The 25,856-nt window shown below is 44.2% G+C and overlaps 1 protein-coding gene across 1 annotated transcript in view; it reads left to right on the top strand.

Moving 5' to 3' along the window:
• The window catches only part of LOC119654796, a 31,759-nt gene extending 6,241 nt beyond the window's left edge, over positions 1 to 25,518 (top strand). The window contains exons 2-4 of the mRNA XM_038060345.1: positions 16,629 to 17,625; positions 17,710 to 18,895; positions 23,808 to 25,518. Of these exons, the coding sequence (XP_037916273.1) occupies positions 16,652 to 17,625; positions 17,710 to 18,895; positions 23,808 to 24,422 (2,775 nt within the window). The 5' untranslated portion in view covers positions 16,629 to 16,651 and the 3' untranslated portion in view covers positions 24,423 to 25,518. The remainder of the gene's footprint in view (positions 1 to 16,628; positions 17,626 to 17,709; positions 18,896 to 23,807) is intronic.
• Positions 25,519 to 25,856: the final 338 nt, after the last annotated feature.

The raw sequence follows: 25,856 nt of genomic DNA, 5'->3' as shown, positions 1-25,856 counted from the left end.
GTGTATCTGTACCTTTCTTTTCTACCAACTTATTTAGATGGAGCGATGGCGTAGGTCAGGACGCCAGACAGCTTTAGGGATATCGAATTGGTGGACCTCGGCGCAAAATCGGGATGTCTGGAGTTCTTATTAAGGCAGGCCTAGACCGGATACCGGTCTTTGCGCCGTTGATGATGATGATTCTCTTCACGCTTATTGCTAGAAAATGGTTCGATTGGCACTCTCTTCTAAATTTCGGACGACGAGATTGTAATCATACGTCGCGGCATCTAAATCTGCCTTCTTCTCCAAGGGAGTTATACGGGCAGAACATTGCTATTCTGATCGACGGCCAAGTGGCTATTAAGTAATTTAGGCCCAACCAGTGAATTCCAAATCCCTTAACCCTGATTGGAAGTTGGTATGCCCGCGCACTTTTTCAGCGCATTATTAAGGAGAAATGGTAACCGATCGATTTGGTTTTTCGTGCAACTAAATATATGTTGAGTATGTAGCGTTTAATCTGTAGCGACTTGAGCAATGACGTTTGTATATTACTACTACGTTACTTTGCTGGAGGAATTCTACTGCGAAATATGCCGAAAATACCTCAATAAATGTGTATTTATTATATTTGGGAGATTCGCTCAGACTACTACGACGTCTTACACTGGAATCATTTACATTTCATCATAAAAGAGAGAATGTGTTTACATGCTTGCTACATGCTGATGGCAACGGCCATGGCGGTCAATCGCTGAAGTACTTCCACTTCACTGGGCGATAGCTGTTATGGAATTACTGACACATCTTTCGTTGGCATCGGCACGAATACCAAACTCTGAACGCTCTCGTAATTTGTACTTATGGTTATAGAATTATTCCCACATTAGATTGTCTGTTTGTGGCAAGCGATATTTGTTGGAATATGGTCATCAGTTGTACTATATTTTCATCGACTTCAAAGCCGCCTATGACAGCATTGCCAGGGTAAAAGTGTACACGGCGATGAGAGAATTTGGTATCACAATGAAATTGATAAGAATGACTAGGCTGACCCTGACCATTGTGCGAGGCCAGATAAAAGCAGCAGAATCACTCTGGAGACCTTTCAACATCAACAACGAACTACGACAAGGGGATGCCCTATCATGCGTCCTCTTTAACCTAGCCCTCGAAAAAGTGTTCCGTGATGCTGATTACCTCAGCAAGAGGTGCAAGAGGTACGATCCTCTTTAAGTCCACCCAACTACTTTCCTATGCTGACGATATCGACATCATGGGAAGAACGACCCGAGACGTACAAACTGCCTTCATCCAGATCGAGCAGGCGGCGTGAGATCTTGGGCTGCACATCAATGAAGGCAAAAGAAAATATATGGTGGCAACGTCAACACCGAAAACCAACCAATCAACAACATCAAACCGCACTGGTCAAACGGGAAGAATAAAGACTACAATTTTGAGACCGTTGATTATTTTTCCCATCTAGGGTCGAAAATCACAACCGGGGCCTAGACCGGATACCGGTTGTTGCGCCGTTGATGATGAATGTTTTCTCGGCCAATTTTAGCTGCCATGTAGAGTGTCAAATGTTATTTCTAGTAGCCTAAGTCTCCTCTATCATTCCTTTTGTGCTTTCACCTGGAAATACATTTAAACAGTCAAGAATCCGTTATAGACGACGTAAAAAAGATCAAAGATGCACCATTCTGCAAGTTAAACTGTCGGCTGCTGACGACTACTAAAAGAGTATCCTCCACATGCTTGTCGTTAGGAGACGATTCGATTGGCACCCCCCCCGACGTGCAGGTTAAGGGTACCCTTAAAAGGCAGATGACAAGATTACAACCGTATGTCATGATATCTAGGCTATACAATCACAATCACGTGAAAAATAAATAATCTGATATTACTTGACAATGCAGAGAGAGAATAACGTTGCTGTCAGCAATTAAGTTCACGGTTTTCATCTCAAATGTCGTACATTTGGCTGTCTTTCGTACAATTTTGGACAATTAGTAAGTCTTGGGGAAAAAGGGGGTTCACCTCAGTCGACACGCCCCCGGTGATACGTAGAACAGTATTGATCTCACCACTCTGCACCACTCTCTCTTGATGCAAACATTTTCTAAATGCTGCTGAAATTCAGCTTCACATCTATCATCATTCCAAGGTATTTAATTGCTGGCTTTAAAGTGATGATGTGCTTGTCCATTCTGATACGAGCAGTGGTTTCTTTACGCCGCTTCGTGATAAGCACCTCTATTTTCTATTTTCTCTATTTCTCCGCGAGTGCATGACCTGCTATTTTCAGCCCCTTTTTTATAGCAGTGATTGCTTCGGATGAATATGATTTCACATCCGCCAGATCTTTTGCAACAACAATCACCGCTGTCATCGACGTAACCCACTATCGTATTGGGACGTTGCGAACTTCATTATACATGATGTTCCACAATAGCCATCCTAGAATAGAATTGTCTGTGTGGCACCAAAGCCTTCTATCTGTTAAATAGCTGCCGACTAGCGCAGTTAAGTAACTGGGTATACCAATCGCTGCCAATGATCCTTTATAAGGTTCCAAAGAACGCATTTTGCACGTCAAGAGTAACCACAGCACAATATTTGTTAGTGCCACCCTTTCTGTGCATTGCATTTTCAGCTAAGCCAGTGACCAGTTTGATGACGTCGACGATTGATCTGGCCGTACGGAAGCCGAATTGGTGGTCTGATAAGCCTCCCAGACTTTCTACAGCCAGGAGCAGCCTGCTGTAGACTATTCGCTCCAACATTTTCCCCATAGTGTCCAATAGATATATCGGTCTGTAGGAAGATGGTTTACCAAGTTTAGGCAACAAAAACGCAGAAAAACGCCTTTTTTTTGGAAATGGGTGTATAAGTTGCTCTGTATTTCAATAATGAACTATGATATTGGCCTGGAAAAATTTCTTCTGCGCAGAGTTGCTTGAAGTAGTCCCTCTTGCTTCGCTCTATACCCAGCTTCAGGTTTCTTCGGGCTTCCTTGTTAGCTCGTTGCTTCACCTCCTGGTCAATCCTACTCATTGTTCTCTGAGCCGTTCGTCTGGTCCGATGATAAACCAACCGGAAATCTGGCAATTACTATTGCACCAGCAGTTGGGCCTTCTGTTGGGGAAAGAATAACGTCTCCACATCGATGAGTCGCATGCCTTCGCAATACACTCCTTGATATGGAGGGGTGTTTCCGAGGGTTTACCTGGTCCAGCCACACATCTGTGAATGTTTGCTCGTCAATTGTTTTCGCAGACCAACCTGACGTTTTCCGCATTCTTGGACGAGCAGATTTCCAACCGCTTGACTTGTTCTTCAGGTCAATGACTATTGCCTGGTAATCACTGTGGATATACTGTTCACTGACGGTCCAGGATATATCGTGAGTTAGTGCAGGACTAAAAAAGGTCAGATCCACAACCGAACCGGGCCCCCTTTTCCATTAAGTATTAATCTGTGTGTCCGGATAGCTTAGTGGTTAGAGCACTAGGTTGTCCTACGGAAGGTCGCGGTTCAAATCTCACTGGTGACAGTGGAATTTGTATCTGGATTTGCCGTCGGATACCAGTCGACTCAGATGTGAATGAGTACCTGAGTCAAATCAGGGTAATAATCTCGGGCGAGCGCAATGCTGACCACATTGCCTCCTACACGGTACTGTAATCTTCAACGCCTTGATCCAATATGGGTTGTTGCGCCAACGATTATTATTATTGTTAGTCTGTCCGTCGTTAGCCTATATGATATCTAACTGCGCGAAAGCCTCCAAGAGAAAACGCCCTCTTCCATTCGTCAGTGAACTTCCTCATTCTGTGGCCCATGCATTGACATCACCGGCGATGACTTTTGGTTTCCGTCCTTTTGTATCCAAAACTAGTATGTTCCGCATGTCCTCGAATTCAGTCAACGTCAGGCTTGGAGGAGTATAGCAACTGTAGATGTATATACCGCCTATTTTTGCCTATACGAACCCATTTGTGGATTGCTTCATATATTCATTTATGGCTTGGTCCCCGCATGCTCACAAGGAGCGGATGCGGATGTGTGCACGTGTCCAGCTCCTTGGGAGCGCAGGCAGGTGCGGACGAGTGTCGGGTGGGAGGTGTGGCTTTAATGTGGCGAAGGTTGTCTTTCAGCAGGCACATCAATCACGAGTCTGTGAGACCCGATCTCCTGTCGAAGACCGGATCACTTGGGAGTTTTGGGTTCTACCCGTATACCAGCTCCGCGGGGCTGGCAGCAAACTCCTCTCGGCGGGTTGTTCGCAGGCCGAGTAGGACAAGAGGCAAGACCTGAGTCCAGGACGGATCATCGCGAGCCATAATGGCGGCTTTCAGCGTCCGGTGCGAACGTTCTAGCATCCTATTGGATTGCGGGTGGTAAGCCGCTGGCGTTTGAATCCCAGGAGTTTGCCTAATTCGGAGAAAAGGGTGGACTCAAATTGCAATCCCTGGTCAGTGATGATCATTGCAGGGACACCAAAGCGAGGGATCTACTCTCGACAGGGGGCTTCGACACAATATTGCACCGTAATGTCCTTTAGAGGTATTGCCTTAGGCCACCGCGTAAACCTGTCGATGATTGTTAGGCAATACCTGTAACCGTGCGAGTCTTGCAGAGGGCCTACGATGTCGAGGTGTATGGTGTGGAACCGCTTGGCAGTGTGGGGAAATGATCCCACTACTTTTCTTACATGCCTGGTGATTTTACACTTCTGGCATGCGATGCACTCTCTGGCCCAGAAGTTGATGTCTTTATTCATGGTCGTGAACCGCGTGGAACACTTCTTTGCGAAAGGTGGGCGGAATGTATGGCCGGGGTTCCTTTTCCGAGTATTCGCAGCAGAGAGAAAGGTTCGAGCCGAAGATGGGCAACTCTCGAAATTTATATTTGCAGTTGGATTTGAGGCTCTGAAGTACTGCGTCATCTTCCTGCGCCTTGACGATAGCCGAGAAGTCGAGTGAGGCGGGGATATTAACCTCGGAGACACGTGACAAAGCCTCAGCAACTATGAGAGAGAGGCATCAACAAAAACGGCTAGGGGTGTATCTTGTCGAGGAAATGCCAAGAATATAACATCAGCCAGTTGCTGTCGGGATTTATCGAACGCGCGAACAGCCTCTTCAGACCACACAATCTCTCGTGTGTCCTTTGTTTTGGGGCCAGACAAGTACGCGTTCAAAACCGCCTGTGTTGGGCGACCTTGGGCAGGAAACGACGATAGAAGTTTAGCATGTCCAAGAACCTCCGCAAATCCTTCACGATTTTCAAACGCGGGAAGCTTGAAATCGCTTGCACTTTGTCTGGGTCGAGCTGTATTCCGTCAGGGGAAATAAAGTGGCCGAGGAATCTCATCTGTGTCTGGAGGAACTTGCATTTCTCAACGTTTAGGACTAAACCGGCCTCAAGAAGACGTTGAAAAATGTATTCGAGATGGGCTAAGTGCTCAGACTCTGAGGAAGAAACGACCGAAACATCATCCAAATACAAGAAAAGAAGTCGAGGTTTCGCAGGACCGAGTGAATGAATCTTTGAAAGGTTTGCGCCGCATTGCACAACCTGAAAGTCATCCGCGTGAACTCGAAGAGTCCAAAGGATGTGCATATTGCCGTGTCTTCTGGAGCTACAGGGATTTGGTGATACGTATTGGTTAAATCCAAGATGCGGCGGTTTGCGAGATGATGCGCAAAGTCACGGATGAGTGGAATGGGATATTGGTCAGGAACAGTCTGTGCGTTTAGACTTCTATAATCCCCACAGGGCCCCATTCGCCGTTTGGCTTAGGGACCATATGGAGTGGGGAAGACCAACAGCTGCATAAGTTGCTCGAATTCTTTCCGCGCAATAGCCAGCTTCTGGGGCTTGCACCTTTGAGAGACTACACTCGGTAGTAATCTGGTTGAATTTTTGGAGCAGAGAGAGATTGTTGTTGGGGTGAGATGAGATTCGGCTTGACGAAGTTTAGTCGTGGGGTTTATAAGGGACCTGTTCTGCAAGTCCATCAGCAACCCATAGTGACACAAGAAGTCCCGGCCTAAAACGGGGAAACGTACATCCGCTAGGATAAATCGCCACGGGAACGTCCTACGCAAACCAAGACTCACGTCCACTTGCCTGTACCCGAAGGTGTTAATAAGCGAGGAATTTGCCGCCGCAAGTTTCAAAGGTTAAGGGAATAGCTGATGGTGCCGGGGTACGGGAAGAACCGAAACCTCCGAACCAGTATCTACAAGATAACTGCGCCTGCTGAGAGGGTCATAAATTCTTAGGCGACGTGGCGCTGCTGTCGTCAGGATCCACCGCGGACCTAGTTTTTTTAGGTAGGCGCGAATTTACACGGGAGCGTACATCTGGCAGCCTTTTCGCCGAATCTGCGATGATACCAACAAATGCTCCATTTCGTAGGTTGTCCTGACGACCTGCTACCCGATCGCCCTCTTCGAGTAGAAGACCGCGAGTGAACTCGCCACCTGCCGCCCGAACGCTGAGCGTCCAGCGTCGCCCTCATCTTCGCCATGCTGGCCACAGAGCGGCCATGTCACGCTTCAGCTCGCCTAATTCATCTGAAGGCTGCTGAACGGCCGCTATCGTGGGACGCGCGTGCACCTTATGCACCTTGCCAGCCGCAGCTGCCAGCTCCTCCAAATAGCTGGAGACGCACGAGGGGATCGCCGGGGTGCTCTTCGGAAGTCGTCGTAGCCAGAGCGATTTGCCTCATGTCGCGAAGCAATTGGCTGGGAGTTCGATCGCCCAACGTCAAATCTGCCAGTAAGTGATCCAGGTTAGCTGACTCACTAACCGGTAGGCGCTTAGTTAGCTCCGTTTTTAGTATTATACATTATAGTAGGCGACAATGTCTGCCACCAGGAGGATGGTCTCCTCATCCAGGCCTACAATGGGAAACGCGCACCGCGAGGGCGGTCACTTGAGGGTCCGATGGGCCTGCCGCGTCTGTGTTGTCTAGAGACATGACAACAGTTAAAACGATGCGAGATGGGTCGAGGACGCGGCTGTACCGAATTTGAACAGACCCTAATTCCCTAACTTGACGACGGCAGACCGCACCCCAAATGCCCGTACGAAAGAAAAAAAAAATTAATTAAAACTTTTTATTCATATTTTTAATTAATAATATCGTTAAATTAATGGGAAAAAGGCAATATAGATAAAATTAGAAAAAGACAATGTAGATCAAATTGGAAAAAACAATGTAGATACGTCGGCGATGAAAAGGCCACTAGATGAACTAATTTTTCCACCGTTGGATCTCCCTTCTCGTGGCGTATTAACAACATTCGAAATAAATAAATTTCGAATGTTGCTAACTTTGCTAATCTCATGCTTTTTGACCACGTACGGTAGCACTTCCCCAAGTAAATTTTTGATTTGGCTGCGGAAACCATCGGCTTTGCGCTCTTCGGTTCAGTGCATCATGATATCTTCCTTTTGTTCTCCCCCCACAGATCAGGGTTACTTCTTCTTACTATGTCTGCATAGGACGTACTACCCGTGCTTGAAATGATGATCGCCATTCTATCCTTTTTGCTTGCTTGGAACCTGCTTGAATGTTCGTCTTTCAACAGTGTATCGTTACGGTTTTAAACGAGGTACTCTAACACGCTTCGAGGTCCAGATCCAATTGGATCGTGGTGCCAACGATTATTATATTCATCGACTTTTCCAGTCGTCTGGGGATGTACCTATACTTTTCAGAATGAAAGCGTCATTTTTAGCATCTTTTTTCGAGCACAAGGCTGTCGTGCGGAAGGTCGCGGTTCAAATCTCACTGGTGGCAGTGGAATTTGTATCGTAATTTGACGTCGGATACAGATCGACTCAGCTGTGAATGAGTACCTGAGTCAAATCAGGGTAATAATCTCGGTCCTACAGTGTTACTGTACTGTACAGATGTACCGTTACGGTCTTGAATGAAGCGCTTTAACACACTTCCAGACCCTGATCCAATATGGATTGTTGCGCCAACGATTATTATTATTATTTTTCGAGCTTGTATTACATTTTTATAATCTTGTGTTACATTCTTCATTTTGCTGTAGTAAAATTGCAGAATTATTTGTTTTCAAATAATTTTTGATACAACACATCTATCCTAATAAAATTGATTTTTTATCTGTCAAACAAGAAAAAACGAAGTTGCCAGATACAACTAGTAGTTTTAAATTGCTTTAAAGTCTTGACCCATCGAAGCGAAGTAAATAAAGGTTTGATCCTTTTTCTCCAATGTGATATGTAATTGGCTAGGACATCTTTGTTTCTCGCTTATTACAAATATTGCCGTTTTGTCGTACACCAGAAATTTTCAACATTAAGATTGCAATTTTACTAATTCTTACAAAGCTTATAAGTACATTGCAATATAATAAATGAGTTCTCTTCAGAGTACTCTCGTCTTATAATATGCAAACTATATCGTTGGGATTTTTGGTCATGTAGAGAATTCGGGGAGTATAGAGGATCTCGATGTCGTCATTGCATGTGCACATTTTAGCGGATAATGTAGACCTTGAAGTGCACCTGCTGTTTTCTTTTGATCTCCAATCATGGCCACGTACCAATTACCATCTGCTCCGTATCCAATAGGGAGGAATAATTGATCCAATAGTGTTTGGTTTGCTATAGGGATGACAGGTGTTGTGAGGAATTGTATTGATAAGTTTCAGAGCAGGGGATCAGGATCGTGACGCACAGGTATTCTTGAAGTATTAGAATCGATAGACAATGGGAGCCCGATTATCAAAATAATGGCATGCTTTTGAGGATTGATCTTCAACGTTCAGCGACCTTCCCAACCCGCATCGATATACGTTAATGTGAATAATCAAAACTCCAGCAAAGGTGAATTGATCCATCGGGAAGACCAAACTCGATATAGATTATCTACTGTATCATGTGTGCTCTGAACCGGATCAAGAACCTTATCCAATCAGCGCCTTCATATTTAATACCAATCTCCATCTACCAACGAAATGCACAAAACGAATCTGCAAACATGATTTCGCCCAAAAACCTGGCTACCTGATCTGAATAAGAGTCGGGTATCACCCAACTATGACTAACATTGAACCTATTCTGCAGTTCTCCTTTGCATACGCTATTCCTCACACAAATGCTTGGACCTCATGCAAATCCCCGATATACATGCAATAATTTTTTGCTCCAAGCGCCACGGCGCATCTTTTACCATTTCAAAGAGATCATTCAAATGAACGTAATCGCACCGGGGTCCAGGTATAAAAAGTTCTATATGCACAAAATCGACTATAGAAAGTTTGAGTTGGCTCTGAATGAACGAGAACCAGTTGGCAATAGTAATAGCGGCTATAAAAAATCTGAAAGAATTAAATGGTTATGCAAATTTAGAACGCGATATTAGTAAATTTAAATTGGTCGTTCTAAGAAGTGTGTGAGGAATTGTTAAATTTGACGGAGGAATGTGTGCAGTTGATTTGTTTATTGTGGATTTTTCGGAGTATGGCACCGGATGGATTATTGGAGTTGAAAGGCCGAAGTTCAAGAGACGAAAGATTATTCTTAACATTCTGATAATGGGGATGAAAAATCAGAACTTATGCTTAGCCCCACATATCTCTGTTGTTGAGATTCGCGAAGGACGCGTGGAAGCTTGAGAAGCGACTAGCTAGCCCTTTCGTGTTCTGGATCTAAGTCAAGGTTATAAGTGAATGCACAAGACTCGAAATTATATAAGCATTACCAGCAATATCTCTCTCTTTACCGGTCAATCTAAGTATCTTTAAGGGGCTCAGCACTTGCTTCAGTAAAGATCAGTTTCTCTCTAGTTCGCCGCGAGTATGAATTAATCATTTGAGCGAAGCCTAGATTTCTGTTGCTCCTTTAATTTTTACCAATAGTTTTCAAAGCGCATTGTCTTTTGATTAAGTTTGGGACCAGGTAAATACTAATGGCTGTTTTCTTCGTAATAAAATCTTGACCGTCCAGATATGATGAGGGATCGGCCCGATATTGCCGTTCCACGGAAGATTTGAGGTGGCATACATTAATTTTCGGAACGAGAAATATTTTTTTATTGAAATATTTGAAATCAATCTACCTGAATAATATTTTTAGGATGGTACGATCTAGCTGATGAATTAGTTTTGAATTTTATTTCCATTTTGTGTTTCGTATCAAGTTCCCGTTTTCTGGGCGAATATTTTTGTGGTGTTGTGGAATTTGTTCCTTAAAAATTTGATGTTTTGGTGAGAAAATGTTCCTCCTTTTAACGGACAGTAAAATTATCATCCTAGCAGCCTCCGGCTTTTGTTAAAAGTTTTTGCCTACTAGCAAGGATTCAAATAGTATCTCCATTCGACTGTGTGATGGTGGATTGGCACAAGTTCGTGGTTCAGCAGCATCTAGTGGCAATTCCACGTTAAATAGCTCAATATGTTCTATTTATAGTACTGAAAACGCTCTTTAGAATCAGTAGGTTTCGTTCTGATGCCAATATAATTGGTTGCATTTTCCCCCTTCCTCCGAAGGGATGTGACAGTTTCGTCTTTTGGTTTTCTGAGAACAATTTTCCCAGATACCGATAGTTCCAAGTCCGTTTTACTGCCAAGTAAATCGGAGGTCAATTAAGGACAATTTAAGGGTCGAAACCACATTAGGAGGTTTTCAGAATTTCCACCCCGTTCTTGTATTCACCTTTCCCCAAGACATTTCTTTCATTGCTATCGATCCTCCGAAGACAGGGCCTATCCCATCATCTCTTATCATAGATTATGTTCTTATTGTTTTTCTTGCAGGTTTCTCGTCGGTTCGAATCAAGCGATCCGACCACCACAGTCGGATGAGTGAAATTCTATCCGTGAATAGTCATAGTATCCTTCAGAATTCGTCGATTCTGGCAATTCGTTTTGACTTAAGCATCTCCTCAATTACTTTGCAAACTAACCATCGTATTGAACGTAATGGGATGGATTCTTCTCCCTTGGATACTTATGGAATAGGATATTGCATGCTCTGTTTCTTCGAATGGTAGTCTGTAGGCACATCAAGTGAAAATTTGTGTCAATAGCTTCTATAGGTGGAACTTCATTTCCTCATAGTGGTCAGCATACTCTTTGATCTAGAGGATTACTTTGTGAATCTACTTGTCCTTTTTTAGCGCCTTCTATCACTGTTGTTTCCTTCTGTAGTTTATCTTCCTCGCTGCTCCACAATGTTCTCCTATTGATTCAGGTAGATCGTGTTTTCTGATCACGTAAGTAGTGAATTTCTTCCTCGAAAAGACCAATTGTTATCATACTTTTTAAGGTTTTATGTGAGATGAAAGTGACATTCACTCTTTTCCCCCCGCGTACATGCCTCGCCGGTGGAACTGCTGTTATAATTGTTTTCATCAATGCGTCTCCTGATGGGCTTGTAAAGCGAGGATTGTGGGCTTTCTTATTGTTGATGTAGCATATCCGCTCTAGAGCTTCTTTCTTCTTCGATCGGGGCATTGAAAAAAAGCCTTGACCTCAAAACATTCTGTGATCTCGTCGTCTCCGATGTCTCCAATGAATTGGAGAATCTTAGAGAACACACTTGTATTGTCCCGTTCACAAGCGATTTCGGCTCGTCGTGATTGGTTTCGCCATTTGGTTCTATCAAAATCCTGATCTGGATGCGATCGCGAGTCTTTCAAATCCTCATCCAGCGTATCAAGTCACCATTGTTTCGGCCGGCCTTTTGGTCGCTTATCATCGACTTCGATATTCAGACCAATCTTGGCAAGTGAATTCGGTCCAACCCCATATCGATCGTGGTGACCTTACGTAATAAATCTGTCCATTTTTTTCGGGTTGTTGTAGAGGATCGGTCTTGAGTCTTCTGTGCGGTCCATTCTCTAGCTTATCCTTCTTCCAGTTTTCATAGTCCTCTTTGTCCAATATGACCATTCTTCCCCAGGTTCGGTTTTCCCTTTCTGCGATCCTGGATGTATCGCAGCAGACCTTAATGTATGTGTTGTACAGGAGGAGGTTGGATATCTAAGGATGTGTTCGGTAGCTGGAGAATTTTCTGTAGTTGCTCATCATCTTATAATCAGGGTAGACACGTTCAAACTATGAATACTCGACACAACGTCAATGTGGAACGTGGTATATTTTAATTGCATATATCCTTTTTCGTTAAAACAAGTTACTTGGATGATAAACGAGTGTCGTTCTACGATTTTGAGAAGAAACCCAGTGTCACCTCAGTCCCGTTGATGCCTTGGTTCAGGGCCGATCCTATCGCTGCATTTTACCCATCACTTTGGATCGTCACCTGTTCTTCATCAATTTCGAGAAAGCTTTCGATAGCATGAACAGAGTGTATCTGGAGTACTCTGCGCAGGAGGGGCATTCCAGAGAAACTAATAGGTAGCTATTATCAGAGCGATATATGATGGTGGAAAGTGTCACGTGCTGCAGCGAGGTAAAGCTTTAGAGGATTTTGAGGTCCAAAGCGAAGTCCACCAGGGTTGCATCTTGTCACCGATATTATTTTTTCTTGTTATCGGTGACGTTCTTCATGTTGCCTTGTGCGGAGCATGTGAAGTAGTTCAGTGGATTGTGACTGCTTTCTTCAAACACTTCAACTATGTTGATGACATATGTTTGCTCTCTCACTGGCCATAGATCTTGGCAAATCGCTCTGCATTTGGAGAGAGAGGCATGCAGAGTTGGACTGAAGATAAACACCGACAAAACCAAGGTTCTTAGTCTGACGAGTCATCACACTCTCCCTATCTGCATTAATGGGCGAGCCTCGCAGGCATCGATCAATTTGTATATCTTTTTTTCTGTTCGTACACGGAGATAGGAAAACTTAGCAAGACACGTCCATACCAGCTCCACCGTTTGTGTGAAGCTACAATGGGCGCGTGTGTGATTCGCACCTACTAAAAACCACTTCCAATCTCTCCAGGCCCAGCCCCGCGGGACCACCATTTAGGTATTACTTTGCGGGGTAGGTTTGCCCTTAGGCATTCGCCCTTGTCCTCCGTTTGACTTCCTCCTTCTTTGATCCCTCAGAAACTTCCCCTGTATTTGTACGGTTGCGGAGCAAACCGTAAACGAGTTCTTCTCGGACCTCAGCATCTCCGCAACTAAGTTCTCCGGGCTCACGCTCCTGGCCAGCACTTGATGTAGGTTCCTCCTTTCCATTGCGCATCTTAGACAGTGAAACATCACATGCTCTGGATCTTCCGGTATGCCAATTCATCTAGGACAATACAGAGAATCATACAATCTAAAGTGGTGTAGATACTCCCAATATAACAACCGCCGTGTCCCATTAGGAACTGGGTAATGTGGTAGTTGGTCTCCCCATGTTTCCGCTCAAGCCATACTCTAATGTTGGGAATGAGTCTGTGCGTCCACCGACCATCTGCATTGCCGGAGATCATGCGACTCTGATCTTGCTGCATTTCTACGCTCTGTGTGTTCCTTCATACGTCTTGCATGGTAGAGCACATTCATTTCTTTCGCCAGAATGTCGACGGGGATCATCCCTGTCAACACCAATACTGCCTCATCTCATGTGATTCTGAAAGCACTGGAAAGCCTCAAAACTATCAGCCGGTAAACTGAGTTCACCTGCTTCCGTCTCTGAGAGTTTGCAAGCGCCTTTGTCCACACAGTTGACGATTAGAGCAGGTTGGAACGCACCACTCCGGATAGAAGCAACCTCCGATTGTGTTTCGGCCCACCATTGCGCGGTGGCATTGGCTGCCTTTTGTCATGCATATTCTAAGTGTTCCCTAAAGCTCAGTTTGGTGTCAATTATCACCCCCAGGTATTTGATAGCTGGCTTTGATACGACCGTATATCCGCCGACTTCCACTTTCACAGTGTTACTTTTCCTGCGGTTGGTTATTAAGACCGCTTCCGCCAAATTCAGCCGGGCTCTTTCTTACCAGGACTTTACCGCTCTTACTGTTTCCGTCGCGTAGACCTCCACATCTTCTGGGTGATTTGCTGTAACAACCGCAGCTAGGTAATCAGCAAAACCGACAATTGTAGTCCTCTCTGGGACGGGAAGAGCAAGCACCCCACTATACATAATATTCCACAACATATTCCCGATATCTCGGCTATGACAAGGAACTCTTTGGGAGGTAGTTTTCCACCAAATTCGCTAAATACCCGGGGACATCTATGTCGGTCAACGCCTGTTTAATTCTGTTCCAGTTGGCCGAGTTGAATGCGTTTTTGACATCCAGCGCCAGCACGGCTCATCAGTCGCCAGAAATCGGTGTGCCTTTTGTCAGGTTTATTATCATGCTAATTGCGTCCACTGTAGAGTGAGCATGTTGGAGTCCAAACTGGCGTTCCGACAAACCATTGTTGGCTTCGACGATGGGTAGGAGTTTTTTGTAGGTGACTCTCTCCTTTATCTTTCCCATTTTATCCAGTGTCCGGATAGCTGAGTGGTTAGAGCGCAAGGCTGTCGTACGGAAGGTCGCGGTTCAAATCTCGCTGGTGGCAGTGGAATTTGTATCGTGATTTGACGTCGGACACCAGTCGACTCAGCTGTCAATGAGTACCTGAGTCAAATCAGGGTAATAATCTCGGGCGAGCGCAATGCTGACCACATTGCCTCCTAGTGTACCGTTACGGTCTTGAGTGAAGTGCTCTAACACACTTCAAGGCCCTGATCCAACATGGATTGTTGCGCCAACGATTATTATTATTATTATTTTATCCAGCAGGCAGATAGGACGATACGATGCTGGGTTTCCAAGTGACTTGCCTGGTTTCGGAGGCAACATCAACTTTTGCTTTTTCCACTGGGCAGGGAATATTCCTTTTAGGAACGCTTCGAAGGTGTAGTCAAAGCTCGGTTGTGGATGCCATCCAAACCTGGGGCCTTGTTTTCACCGATCCTACCATATATTTTCCGCAGCTCCTTCATATTTACTGGAGGTATTATGCCCTTATCAAGCTGGGCAACCGTTTGCCTTTTCCTATTTTCGTGGTGAGGGAAGAGAATGGTAATAATCTGTTTAAAGAGGCACGGACAGGTAATCTGGGGTGTTCTCCACAGCCTTTTCGTTACCACCCTGAAGGAATCGTCCCAAGGGTTTATGTCGGCATGGTCACACAGCTGTTTGAAGTAGTTCGTTTTGCTCCTCCGAATGGTTTCTTTTAGGCGGCCTCGTAGTTGCATTTGTGTCACCTCTCGACCATCGTTATCAGGCTTCCCAATGAGCCTCTGGCAAAGCCTCCTTTCCCGGAAACGGCATTCTGCGAGAACTCTTTCGAGTTCGATCCGATCCCTTGATTTCCATGCAGATGCCTGGTGGTCGCTGTGAGTATAGTCTTTACTGACATGCTAAGTGACTCTACTGGCTAAAGCGGCACTCACTTATGTCCGGCTGCCCCATTCAAGAGCCCACGCATTAAAATCGCCTGCTATTATGGTCAGCCAATGTCCTGTGGATTCGATGATCCACACTCTTCTTCCCTTTGCACAGTGGGCAATTTGGGTCAGCTCCGCAGTCCTTGCTAATATGGCCTTCCATACCGCATGTCCTGCATTGCTTCGACTTGTTATTTGGACTAGCGCATGCTTTCGCAATGTGACGGAAGCCAAGGAATCGTTTTAACGCCATCTGCTCTCTAAGACGACACATAATCCAGCCTTCTTACTGTCCCTGGTGCTAACACTTTGAGTGCTGTCTCTACTGCTGATGATGGTGGTTTGTGTTACTCTGTAGACTTTCCTCAGCGTCTCACCGCTAACTCTTGTAGTTCGACGACATCCAGCGCTTAGCAAACCTCCTTCGTGGTGATTTCATCTATATCTTCGCAGATTATAGTGATCTCTGGCCTGCTAGTCCTTATGTCGGTTTCCTGTCCTAACGACTTTCCGATTTGGCTCAAGAATTTAGTTGCGGTTAAATCCTTGGATTTCTTGAGCTCCAACATAAGATCTCCTTTATAGGACCGTCTAATGTGGCTGATATTGTCTCCCAAGTTGGTGAGTTGGGGGTGAGCGGGGTCTGCCTTCACTCTCCTGAGAATGTTAGCATATGATCCTTCACCTCGTTTGGAAATGACAATCACCTTCGGTCTCATCTTCCTATGATCGTTTATTTTCTGCCGTTCCACTTTCCTCCAGGTTTTCGCATCCGTCTTTGAATCCGGTCCCTTTTTTGGAGGTCGACGCTGCAACAGTTTCGCTGGGAGCTTCAGTCCTAATCCTGATGTGTTCCGCCATTTTGGGAGTTGAATCCTTTTTTTCTTTTCGGTGTTTAGTTGTTTACGACGAATTTCTTTTTGTTTAGATAATGTTAGTTGAAATTAGGGGGCAGCTAGTGCCCAGAGTTCAGGGTTTTCGGTCACATTTTAACGCTTGTCGGAAAACTCCGGAAGTAGCTAAAGTATATTGCCATGAATCGACAGCGGTGGCGCATATGCGTTGTTGAGGAGGGGCGTAGTTTACGCTATGATTTGCCGAAGTATATTTGTCAGAGAGGCGGTTTCGCTCGGGATTTTATCAATGCAGTGCCGATATTGCTTTTGTTTTGCATCTTTTGAATTTCCCAATTTATTGAAATGAGTGAATATTATTTAATCGTAAAATTTATTTTTCTTTTACAGATAAAATACTAAACTTTTAAAAAATGGAGCCGTGCGACGGCTCCAGTTTGGGCGATAGCTTTCCGCAAGCTTTTCAACAACATCGTGGCGGGAAAAATTGCTCAGACCTGAACACGCCTGATACGAGTCTGATAGCGGACAGTGGTTACTTTACTACACTGAATAATACTCCAAACTTTTCATCATTATCATCGACATCATCAATAATTTCGTCAAACATCAAACCGGAAATTTCAACCCCACAACGTTCTCTATCATGTAGCAGCACTAATCTTGGTACAATCTCAGAATATGGAGAGGCAATTGCTCCGGACACTGTAAAACTAACCCCAGTCACTGAAAATATAAGAAACATCTGCAACTTTCATATCACAACGCCAAAAGATGAACAATATGCGCCTGGAACAAAGCGAAGTGCAGTAGCAATTTTGAATTTTCAAGATATCGAAAGTACACCGAAGAAACCTCGTGTCGAGGAGGAGCCATGTGCACCGAGTGCTCAAAGTGAATCTAGTAGTCGGACAACACCCAGGAAGTCAACTAAATTCCGTTCGAAAAGACAATCCTTTCGTAAAAAGCTAGCATCAGCTCCTGACCTTGATTGTTACTTCATTTCGAATAACATCGAGAATGAAAACAGTCCCGGAAGCACGAATATTTCACCGATTTTTGATAAGAGTGCACCTCGAGGGAGCCGGACTCCGTTGTCTAGTTCGAGCTCCAATTTATTACGTGCCAGTACCCCAAAATCAAGTAATTTGAATTACAATTACGGAGGAGCACCGACTGGAATTTATGATGTTAAGCCGGCGTCGGTGAAAAAGTTGTTAACATTTTCGGACTCGCAGTTCGAGCAGTTATTGAGGGCGGAGGTGAAAGAAGATTTGTTCTCGTCGTCGACGGTGAAAACGACTCCTCCTATAGAAACGAACAGGATACCGGTGACGGCTACGGCAACGAGCAGTACGAAAAAGTGTTTAGCAGAGAGTTTTGTAAGGTAAATGAACTTATTATTGTAATTTCCATTCTTTTGCGGTTTGTGGGAGTTAATTGTTAAATAGCGCATTTGGTTTTTTGATAGGGCCAGTTTTTCCAGCTTTAACTCCGAAACCAACGACAGTGATGATTGGGATGACTCGATTCGACCGTTGCCTTCTATTACGTCGAAGCCAAGCATTGATAGTGGCTGTGATGTCAGCTCGGAACAGGCTAGTCGTAAATATAGGAAGATCTATTCAGTTACTAGCACAGTATTACATGATCGTGAACTGTCGCGCCGTCAATTATCATCGTCGAGGGCACCGTTGCAAAGACAATTTAGTATGTGGAGCGATGAGAGCAATAGTGGAGATCGATCGCCGGTACCAACGGCGGATAAATCCATCAGCATCTCATCTAATGGCACAAGTAAAACAACGAAAAAAGATAAGACTGAAACTGGATCTCAGGGATTTCAGGATATTTTAAATATAAATAATGATTGCCATGACATGGAAATTAGTACGATTCATGAAGACAGTGTAGAGGTATCTGAGACGGAAGTATCGAGCTCGGCAAACTACGATATAGAGTCGTCAGTTGATTTGGCTTTGAATAAAACGATTGTATGTGAGACGAAATCTATGTCACCTCCACGTATTTCGCCTCCTGTAGCAGGTTCTGGACCACCTACGGCTTCGACTTCACGAATTCCACTTCCCCGAACACCTAAGAAAATCAAACCTACCTCGGTGGATCATGAACGCTTGGAAATACTCTACCCTATGATACGTCGAACTCCTTCGAAGTATAATCCTTTGCAACGTCGAGCGGCAACAAAGCGGAAATTAGCTCATACTCTTTCGAATACGTTCAAACGCCGTTGCAAATACTACGGGGGCAACACTCATTTGAATATCATCGCCAAATTGGAAAACTACAGTTTAATATTGGATCAGATATTTCGTAATCTTTCCCCGCAGGATCTAGCAAATATGTGCGAGGTGTCGCAGTCATGGCGAAAGGCAGTGAAATCGAGTCGATGGGCGTGGGATCAGGTCATCCATTATTTAGAAAACTGTAAGTCATTGAAGGAGAATGACGGGCATTTCGAGGCGAGAGAACTAGACGCTCGCAAGGAACAATCGGTTGAAATTGCAAGCGATTGTATCATTCGGAAAATTCCGTTTAATCAGAGTAATCTCAGGATAGATCGAAAGCGACCCGGCGAGATAAATCGTTCGCCGCCGGTCAGTCCATCGAAAAGGAAGTTTCATGAAAATCAGAAGGTAAGTTTGAAATACGAATTTTCATACAAGGTATTGTTCAAAATTGTGTTTATTGTCTTGGCCAAAAGTAGTATATATGTTTGGTGCTGTCTCCTAAATAGGGATAGCGCGTCTACCACATTGCATTGTCGGTTTACCCAATTTTTTTCAGCTTACTCCAGGTCTTTCCTCAACTGTCCTATGCCTAGGGCGAAACATTTGTCGGTCAATCTGCGATAGTGGATTCCATTGTATGGTATACCGAACAATAGAGTTGTCCTTTCTTAATGTGTGTCCTATCCATTGCCACTCGCGCCTTTTGGTCGACACGTTTACGGGTAATTGGCTCCATCGTCGACGAAGATCTCCCTTCAAGATGTGTCGGTCTTCTAGGATTTTACCTCGTTTCTCTGGATTGCTCCCTTTGCGCAGAGCACTCCAATTATACTTCTTGTTAGTGCTGTCGAAAGCAGGTAACCGTCAAATGATGATCTCACTCGAGACTTATGACAGCGCCACTTTTGTTGCATAACCGGAAACCAATTTTTAAATCTACTATTTATCGCGATATTGTCGATCTGATGAAATGCATGGTGCCCATCAGTTGAAACCCGACTGACGTTATGGCACACTCCACTCGAACAATGTTCCGCCAATGATGAGGCGGTGGAAGTTGCAGAAAGCTACAAACCATAATCCCCAAGACCTCTTGGGTCCTAGGTGTTAGGTATTATCAGATCTCATCTTGTCATTTATCATGATTGCAATGCCATCTCCTGGACTACATTCATTTGCTCCTAGAAACCTTCTTCTCGTCAGTTACCGACATGCCTGGTGGTGCGTAACACTCACAGTTAATATTCTACCAGAGATTGCTTCCCATTTCATGAGAACATGTCATATGGAAGCCTTCGGCAGCAATCCCATACCTGGTTCGGATTTAGTGTCACTACTAGTGCCAGAGTACATAAGCATAGTGCTGCAAAAGGGAAGGAAGTGTTTCTCAGAGTCCCGCGCTCTTAGCTCACTTAAATCCCGAATGCCCAGCTTGTAACGCTGAAATTCTAGCTTAAAGTAAAAGAGGGACGAAGGCGGCTACGGTCTCATACCAGGGCAGGAGCAGCTCATCAGACGCTGGTTCACCTGGGAGCAGCGTGTCCGAAGCGGCTCGCAGATGTTATACGCTATCTTTTATAATTCGCAAAACACGACAAGTGTGCGAATTATATTCAACGTAAATCCGCCCACAGTTCGGACCAAAGCTTGGCCGGAGCTAGATACTTTTTTAGGAATTGGGGAGTCCTAAGTCCGCATCCACTTAATGCTGGACCGGGCTAAATGGAGAGCAACTTGCTCCCACTCTTTATGGTCCACGGACTCCTCTTTTTGAGTTTAACATCCGAGGTTCAAAAAGTAAAAGAATGACGAAGACGGCTGCTCCCAGGGCAGAGGTGAGACAGCGTCTGATGATTTGCCTCTGCCCTGGCACGAAACCATAGTCGTCTTCGTCGGGGAGGGGGGTGGGGTGGACCTTCGGGTGACTGAATTTCACCACTCCTGCACCCTGCGACAACTAGAACTAGCATTTGTTGCATTCTCTCGTATGTAGTCCCAGGTATTTAATAATCGTGACGCGACTCGTGATCCCCAACCCGGATCTTAGGAGCATTGCGGCAATAAGGACCGCTTAAAGTTTAAGCATTCGTAACCATGATTTAATGGCATGAATGGTCTCACTTCCATAAAGTTCTACATCCTTGCTGCGCTTTGCAACTACTACTACCGCCAGGTTGCCTGCAACAACAATTAACGTTGCTTCCTCTGGTACGTGAAGGTCAAGTATTCTAATATGTTCCACACCATCGGTAGGGACTCGTCGTCCGTTCCCTACTAGAGTAGCCCTTCGACAGGTAATTCTCGATTAACCGAGCTAAGTAACTAATTGCATCCAGTTTAGCTAAGGCACCCTTAATCTTAATCGCCGAATTTAAGGGATTCTTGGCTCTAGTGTCACCACCTCGAAGCACTAATCAATAGCTAACGCCTCCCGAACAAAATCTATACTGTTTTATATGTTACCCACTCTAATATCCTCCTTAGCTTAAACGCTATCCTCTATACCCTAAAAGATAGGATGTCAGGGGCACTTCAGGCGGTTTTTGGGGCTTCAGTAATAGAGCCCACTTCTGCCTGTTCCACTGAGCGAGAAATATTTCTTCCATCAAGTACGACGTGATCCTAGCAGCCAAATTTATTCGGGATCGCGTCTTATCCCGGAGCTCCATAATACGTCCTCCTACCTCCTCGGTAACTCCGGGGATTGAGATTGAGATGTTGTGTTGAACCGTTGATCGAGGTTCACTTTCATCCTGTTGCGGAAAAAGAGTTGTAATCATTTGTAACAAGATCCGCGGACACTCTCCTTGGGGCGATTTTTGCTTATATGTCTTGATTACCACATGGCAGTAGGCGGCGCTTAACATATCCGTGTTTCCCTTAGCGTGTAATTGCTAATAGTAATTCCGTTTGCTCCCCGTATGATCCTTTTGAGGCTACTGGGAAGATCTTGGTATTGTTCCTCGCTTCTTCGCTCTTTCAGCAAAGTCTCCTTGCTCACATATGAGATAATCTTACCTTCGGACGTTGAAATTTCCCGATTCCGCTAATATTTTGTTTTTAGCGTTACACGACTCAGTGACACGGTGGCAAACAACTCCACGAACAACTCACCTTTTCCAGTGCGTTTCCTTCTGGTCATGAATTTCCTCTAGCGCCGCCAGCAATGTTTCCTTCTCAAAAGGCGCAGTGAGCCAACCAACTATCATATTTTTTCCACTTTTATTGTGCCCTCGACTGTTGCTTGTTGGTCTGGTGGTCGCAATGGGTATATGTAGTGCTCATTCAACTGCTAGATCCCCGCCAAAGTAGTACTAAGGGATGTCAGTTCAACGATTGGACTTAACCCTCTATCTGGTAGGCGCGCATCGAACGTTGGCTAATTCAATATCCAGCTACGCACAGCTTTCGATGATAATCTGGCCGTTGGTGTTTGTCATTCGGCTCTCTCACCCTGAGGTCCATGCGTCAAAATGACCGGCAATTATTTTATTGCTGTGATCTCTAGCGTCCGCAACTATACCGTCTAACTTCTCCTCAAATTGTCCTGTGTTTGCGCTATGAGAAGCGAGTACAAAGCCAATCCCCTGGAATGTCAGGTGTCCATTAGGTGGCTTTGGATGAAGTCGTGTTCCACAACTGATGTTCTTTACGATCGACGTAGCAACGAACGTTTCAAATCTAAAATTTACTACAATGTTGCCCCCCATGTCACCCTCTATGGCTCTAAGTGTTGGCTGACTATAAAAGACAATGAACGGGGTCTTGCGATAATGGGGACAAAGATGTTGCGTTGGACTACTGCTGTGACATAGTTTAATCACATCCGAAATGAGGATATTCGCGATCGATATGGGATTGCACCTATCGTGCAAAAATTTGGAGGTAGGCGGCGTTTTCGATGGGGTGGTCAGGTAATTCGTGTTAACGAGAATTCACTTACCAAGAATGGTCTGAACATCGAAGTTGATGATAAGCGACCAAAAGACCGGCCGAAACAACGGTGGCTTGATACTCTGTATGGGGATTTGAAGGACTCACGATTTTGCCCAGATCAGGCATTTGATAGAGCAAAATGGCACGACGAGCCGACTCCGCTTGGGAACGGGACAAAGGCTATAGAAAAAGAAAAAGACAAGTGGGGCTGCAAACTTTTCAAGTAAGATTCTGCTTACAGTCTTCTTCCCTGGTAAGAAAGTATGTATGGACCAGCAACTCCAGGGTCTTACCAGAAGATTCCGTCCCGGAGCTTTAAGGAAGAATGGCCCAAATCTTACTGAGTCTTTATCCATGTGGATCTACGGCTACCAGATTTCTTGTGCGAATCTCATTTTATGGGACAATCTTGAGCGACACACAAACAGATAAAGTCGCATGCTATGAGTTGATATTCGTCGATCACCTTGGAAGAATCAAAGGAGTGAATTAGGAAGACCAGATACGGGAGATTCGTCTCTCAGTCCATTGCTTGAATTTGTATGGTAGAAGAAAAGCATTGCGCAAGTTCGACGTTCTTCAATCACTTGCGCGTGAACAATTTCCGGCATTTTTGTTGTCTGGTGTTAGTGCGGTTTATGTGATGCGGGGGATGGGGAAATATAAACATGAAAATCATCTAGGGGTCATCAACACGCGCGCCATTTAGTTACCTCGTACTTCACCCGGTAGTACATATACTACTGCATGTAGTTTTCTTGGTTTGGATCCATCGCCCTGTTTCCCCTTGCCATCCAGGTGATGCTCAATGTTTCACCTTATTCTGAGATCGATTGCCTTTGAAGGCCGACAATCGCTCGTTCAGGGTACCGGCCGCCTAATTCTTGGCAGTCTTGGTCAGTATGTGGTTGATTTTCTGGCGTTAAATCTTGAGCAGCACTCCAGCGGACCTCAGTTTCTTTGCTGGTCTCCGGTAGTCGGCATTCTATGTTCGTTTCTTGGTCTCCCAAGTTTTGAGGGGAAAATATTCACTTTGGCTGGCACGACCACCAGGTAAGAGTCCTACTGAAACTGAAGGTTTCCAAGGAGACTAAGTTTTCCCTTAACCACGTAGCCCTTGGCGTATGCTGTTTTACATTGGCTTCGGGTCTTATTGTCACCTTTTCCATTGCGGGTAGGGTCATCTCTGGGCTGTTGCTTCAGTTCATCTCTCGCCAGATCCACTGCCTCTAAAACATGATCTGTACACGCTTAGCCCGTCCGAATACCATGTTCGGCATAACCTGCAGCAATCAATATTTTTACGGTGTAGTGTGGTACTTTTGACCAAGGCTGTATTTGGTATTTCAAGATAATCGATTTCTCTATTTTATTCTTACAGGTTGTCCGAACACTAGCGCCAAATGAAAAACTCCTCAAATGTCCACGTTGCAACAAGTCCAGTCGAATATATAACGCTTTAACATTACAAACAGATCATCACAACAACAATAACAGTAGCTATAACTCATTAGGAACAAGTACAAATAAATCAACTCACATCCGTTCATTAAGCGAAACATTCCATTCAACCTCGAACGCTTCTAAAATTCCTTCTTCGACCTTTATGGGCGGTCATCATTATCAGACCGCTCCCGTTGAAATGTTCAATAAAATTCCTTTCGTGTCCTCCACGTTTCCGCTATCAGCACGAGACAACGGTCTCACATCTCAGCGAATGCGCTTCGGTAAGTCGATGTCATGCGATTCAGCATCGATTCTAGCGTCTGAGGCGGAAACATCACAATATGCCGAATGCTCGGGACTTTCATGTGGTTATCGATTCTGCTTCGAATGCTTGTGCGACTATCATCCCGGAACGAAGTGTAAGTTGTACGAACCAAGCTCACCATCGAAGGATGATGGCCAAACTATGCGGTCGGGATCTACGTCAGTTGGAAGTCGTGCGAGTATAAAGAATTTGCGCCGGAAAACATTGAAACGACTTTGCTTTTAGTGGGAGGAGGATTTGAATTGGAATGGCTTATTGTAAACGATAGGAAATATGACGTTCAGTTGAGGATCGTGGCGATTGGAAGCTTATTTTGTTGTGAGTGATAATGATTATATATTTTGGATTAGTGGCGGTGCAACGATTGCACCTATTTGTATCTTAATTCTCAATCTTTCTCGTTCGTGTGGTGGCCTAGGAAGAATTTCTTCCGTTTAATCGCCACAATTCAGAACAGAGGGGTTGCATGCCGCATATTCCAGTTTTCCAAGCCAAACTTGGCTTCAATTTAAGTCCTGACTGTTTTCTAACGTGTTCATCTCTTTAGCCTTCCCAGAGACTTCTTTGAATAAAGAAACCTTGGGGGATGCAATCCGTTTTTCTTGTCTAAGCATTCCTTTACGCAGAGCATATTTTATCAGCCACGTAAAATAGGTTGCCACCTGCCCCGAATTGCGTTTGTATATTTCCCGTCGTTTCCATTAGTGCACACTTTTGCTAACTCTGGATATTTACGTTTTTTTTATGTTCGACCACTGAGTATCTTATATTTTCCTAGAGATTTGTTAGTTTGTAAAAATCGTGTTCCTTCTCTATATTTTAATGTTATATTTAAGATTTTGCCGCCTAAAGTAATTTTTCCTTGACTTTGTAAAGTGACATATTTTTGGATCCTCCCAGTATGGTTTACTCCAACGTAGTTTGTTTTAACTGTTCCTTTCCTTAATGTAAAGTGATTTTATTGTAATTATTTCTAGTTGCTTTCTTGTCAGTGATTATATATTTCGGCAATCTCCTCATTTTAATCTCTCAAAAATATTTTTTTCCGTAGTTTTTAGTAGATTAGTAAAGAAACCGAAAGAAAATGTACAAGTAGATTTTTATAAGAGACAACAAACACTTCTCGATGAACAAAAGACATAAGAAATTAAGTAGAAAAATCTCTTTAGATAGCTCTCTTTCTTGAAATGGAAATACTTTTATAAATATAAGCGAACTTTTGTTATTTTTTGTATTATGTTTTGTACGGTTAGATTTTTCGAATTTATTGGAACATTTAGAAAAAGTTGTACAACTCAATAAAAAAGGAGTTTATAATGAACTGAGTTTTCATTCTTGATATAATCTACTATCTTAGTTTCTTCCCTTCAAAATATTTAGATTTTTGTTTCATTGGATTCTGGCGGATTTCCTTTTTTACCAACTCCAAGTTAAATTGGTTCGTGGAGACAAACCCAAAAGGCTTAACTGGGAAAATTTGATTGAAACCTTCTGTCAGGATGAGTTTCGGGTAATGGATGCCTTACATAAGCCAGTCTGTAAAAAAAAGGGTGACGTCAAATGGAATTCACAGTAATGACAATTAGCCAATTGTATAAAACTAGGCCGGAATATTTAGTTGGAATATAACAGATGACTCGAATGTCGGTAAGAAAAAGG

The sequence above is a fragment of the Hermetia illucens genome, chromosome 4 (assembly GCF_905115235.1).
Source record: "Hermetia illucens chromosome 4, iHerIll2.2.curated.20191125, whole genome shotgun sequence".
Lineage (NCBI taxonomy): Eukaryota > Metazoa > Arthropoda > Insecta > Diptera > Stratiomyidae > Hermetia > Hermetia illucens.
Note: the sequence above shows the minus strand (reverse complement) of the source record. Positions and strands in the feature narration are given on the sequence as shown.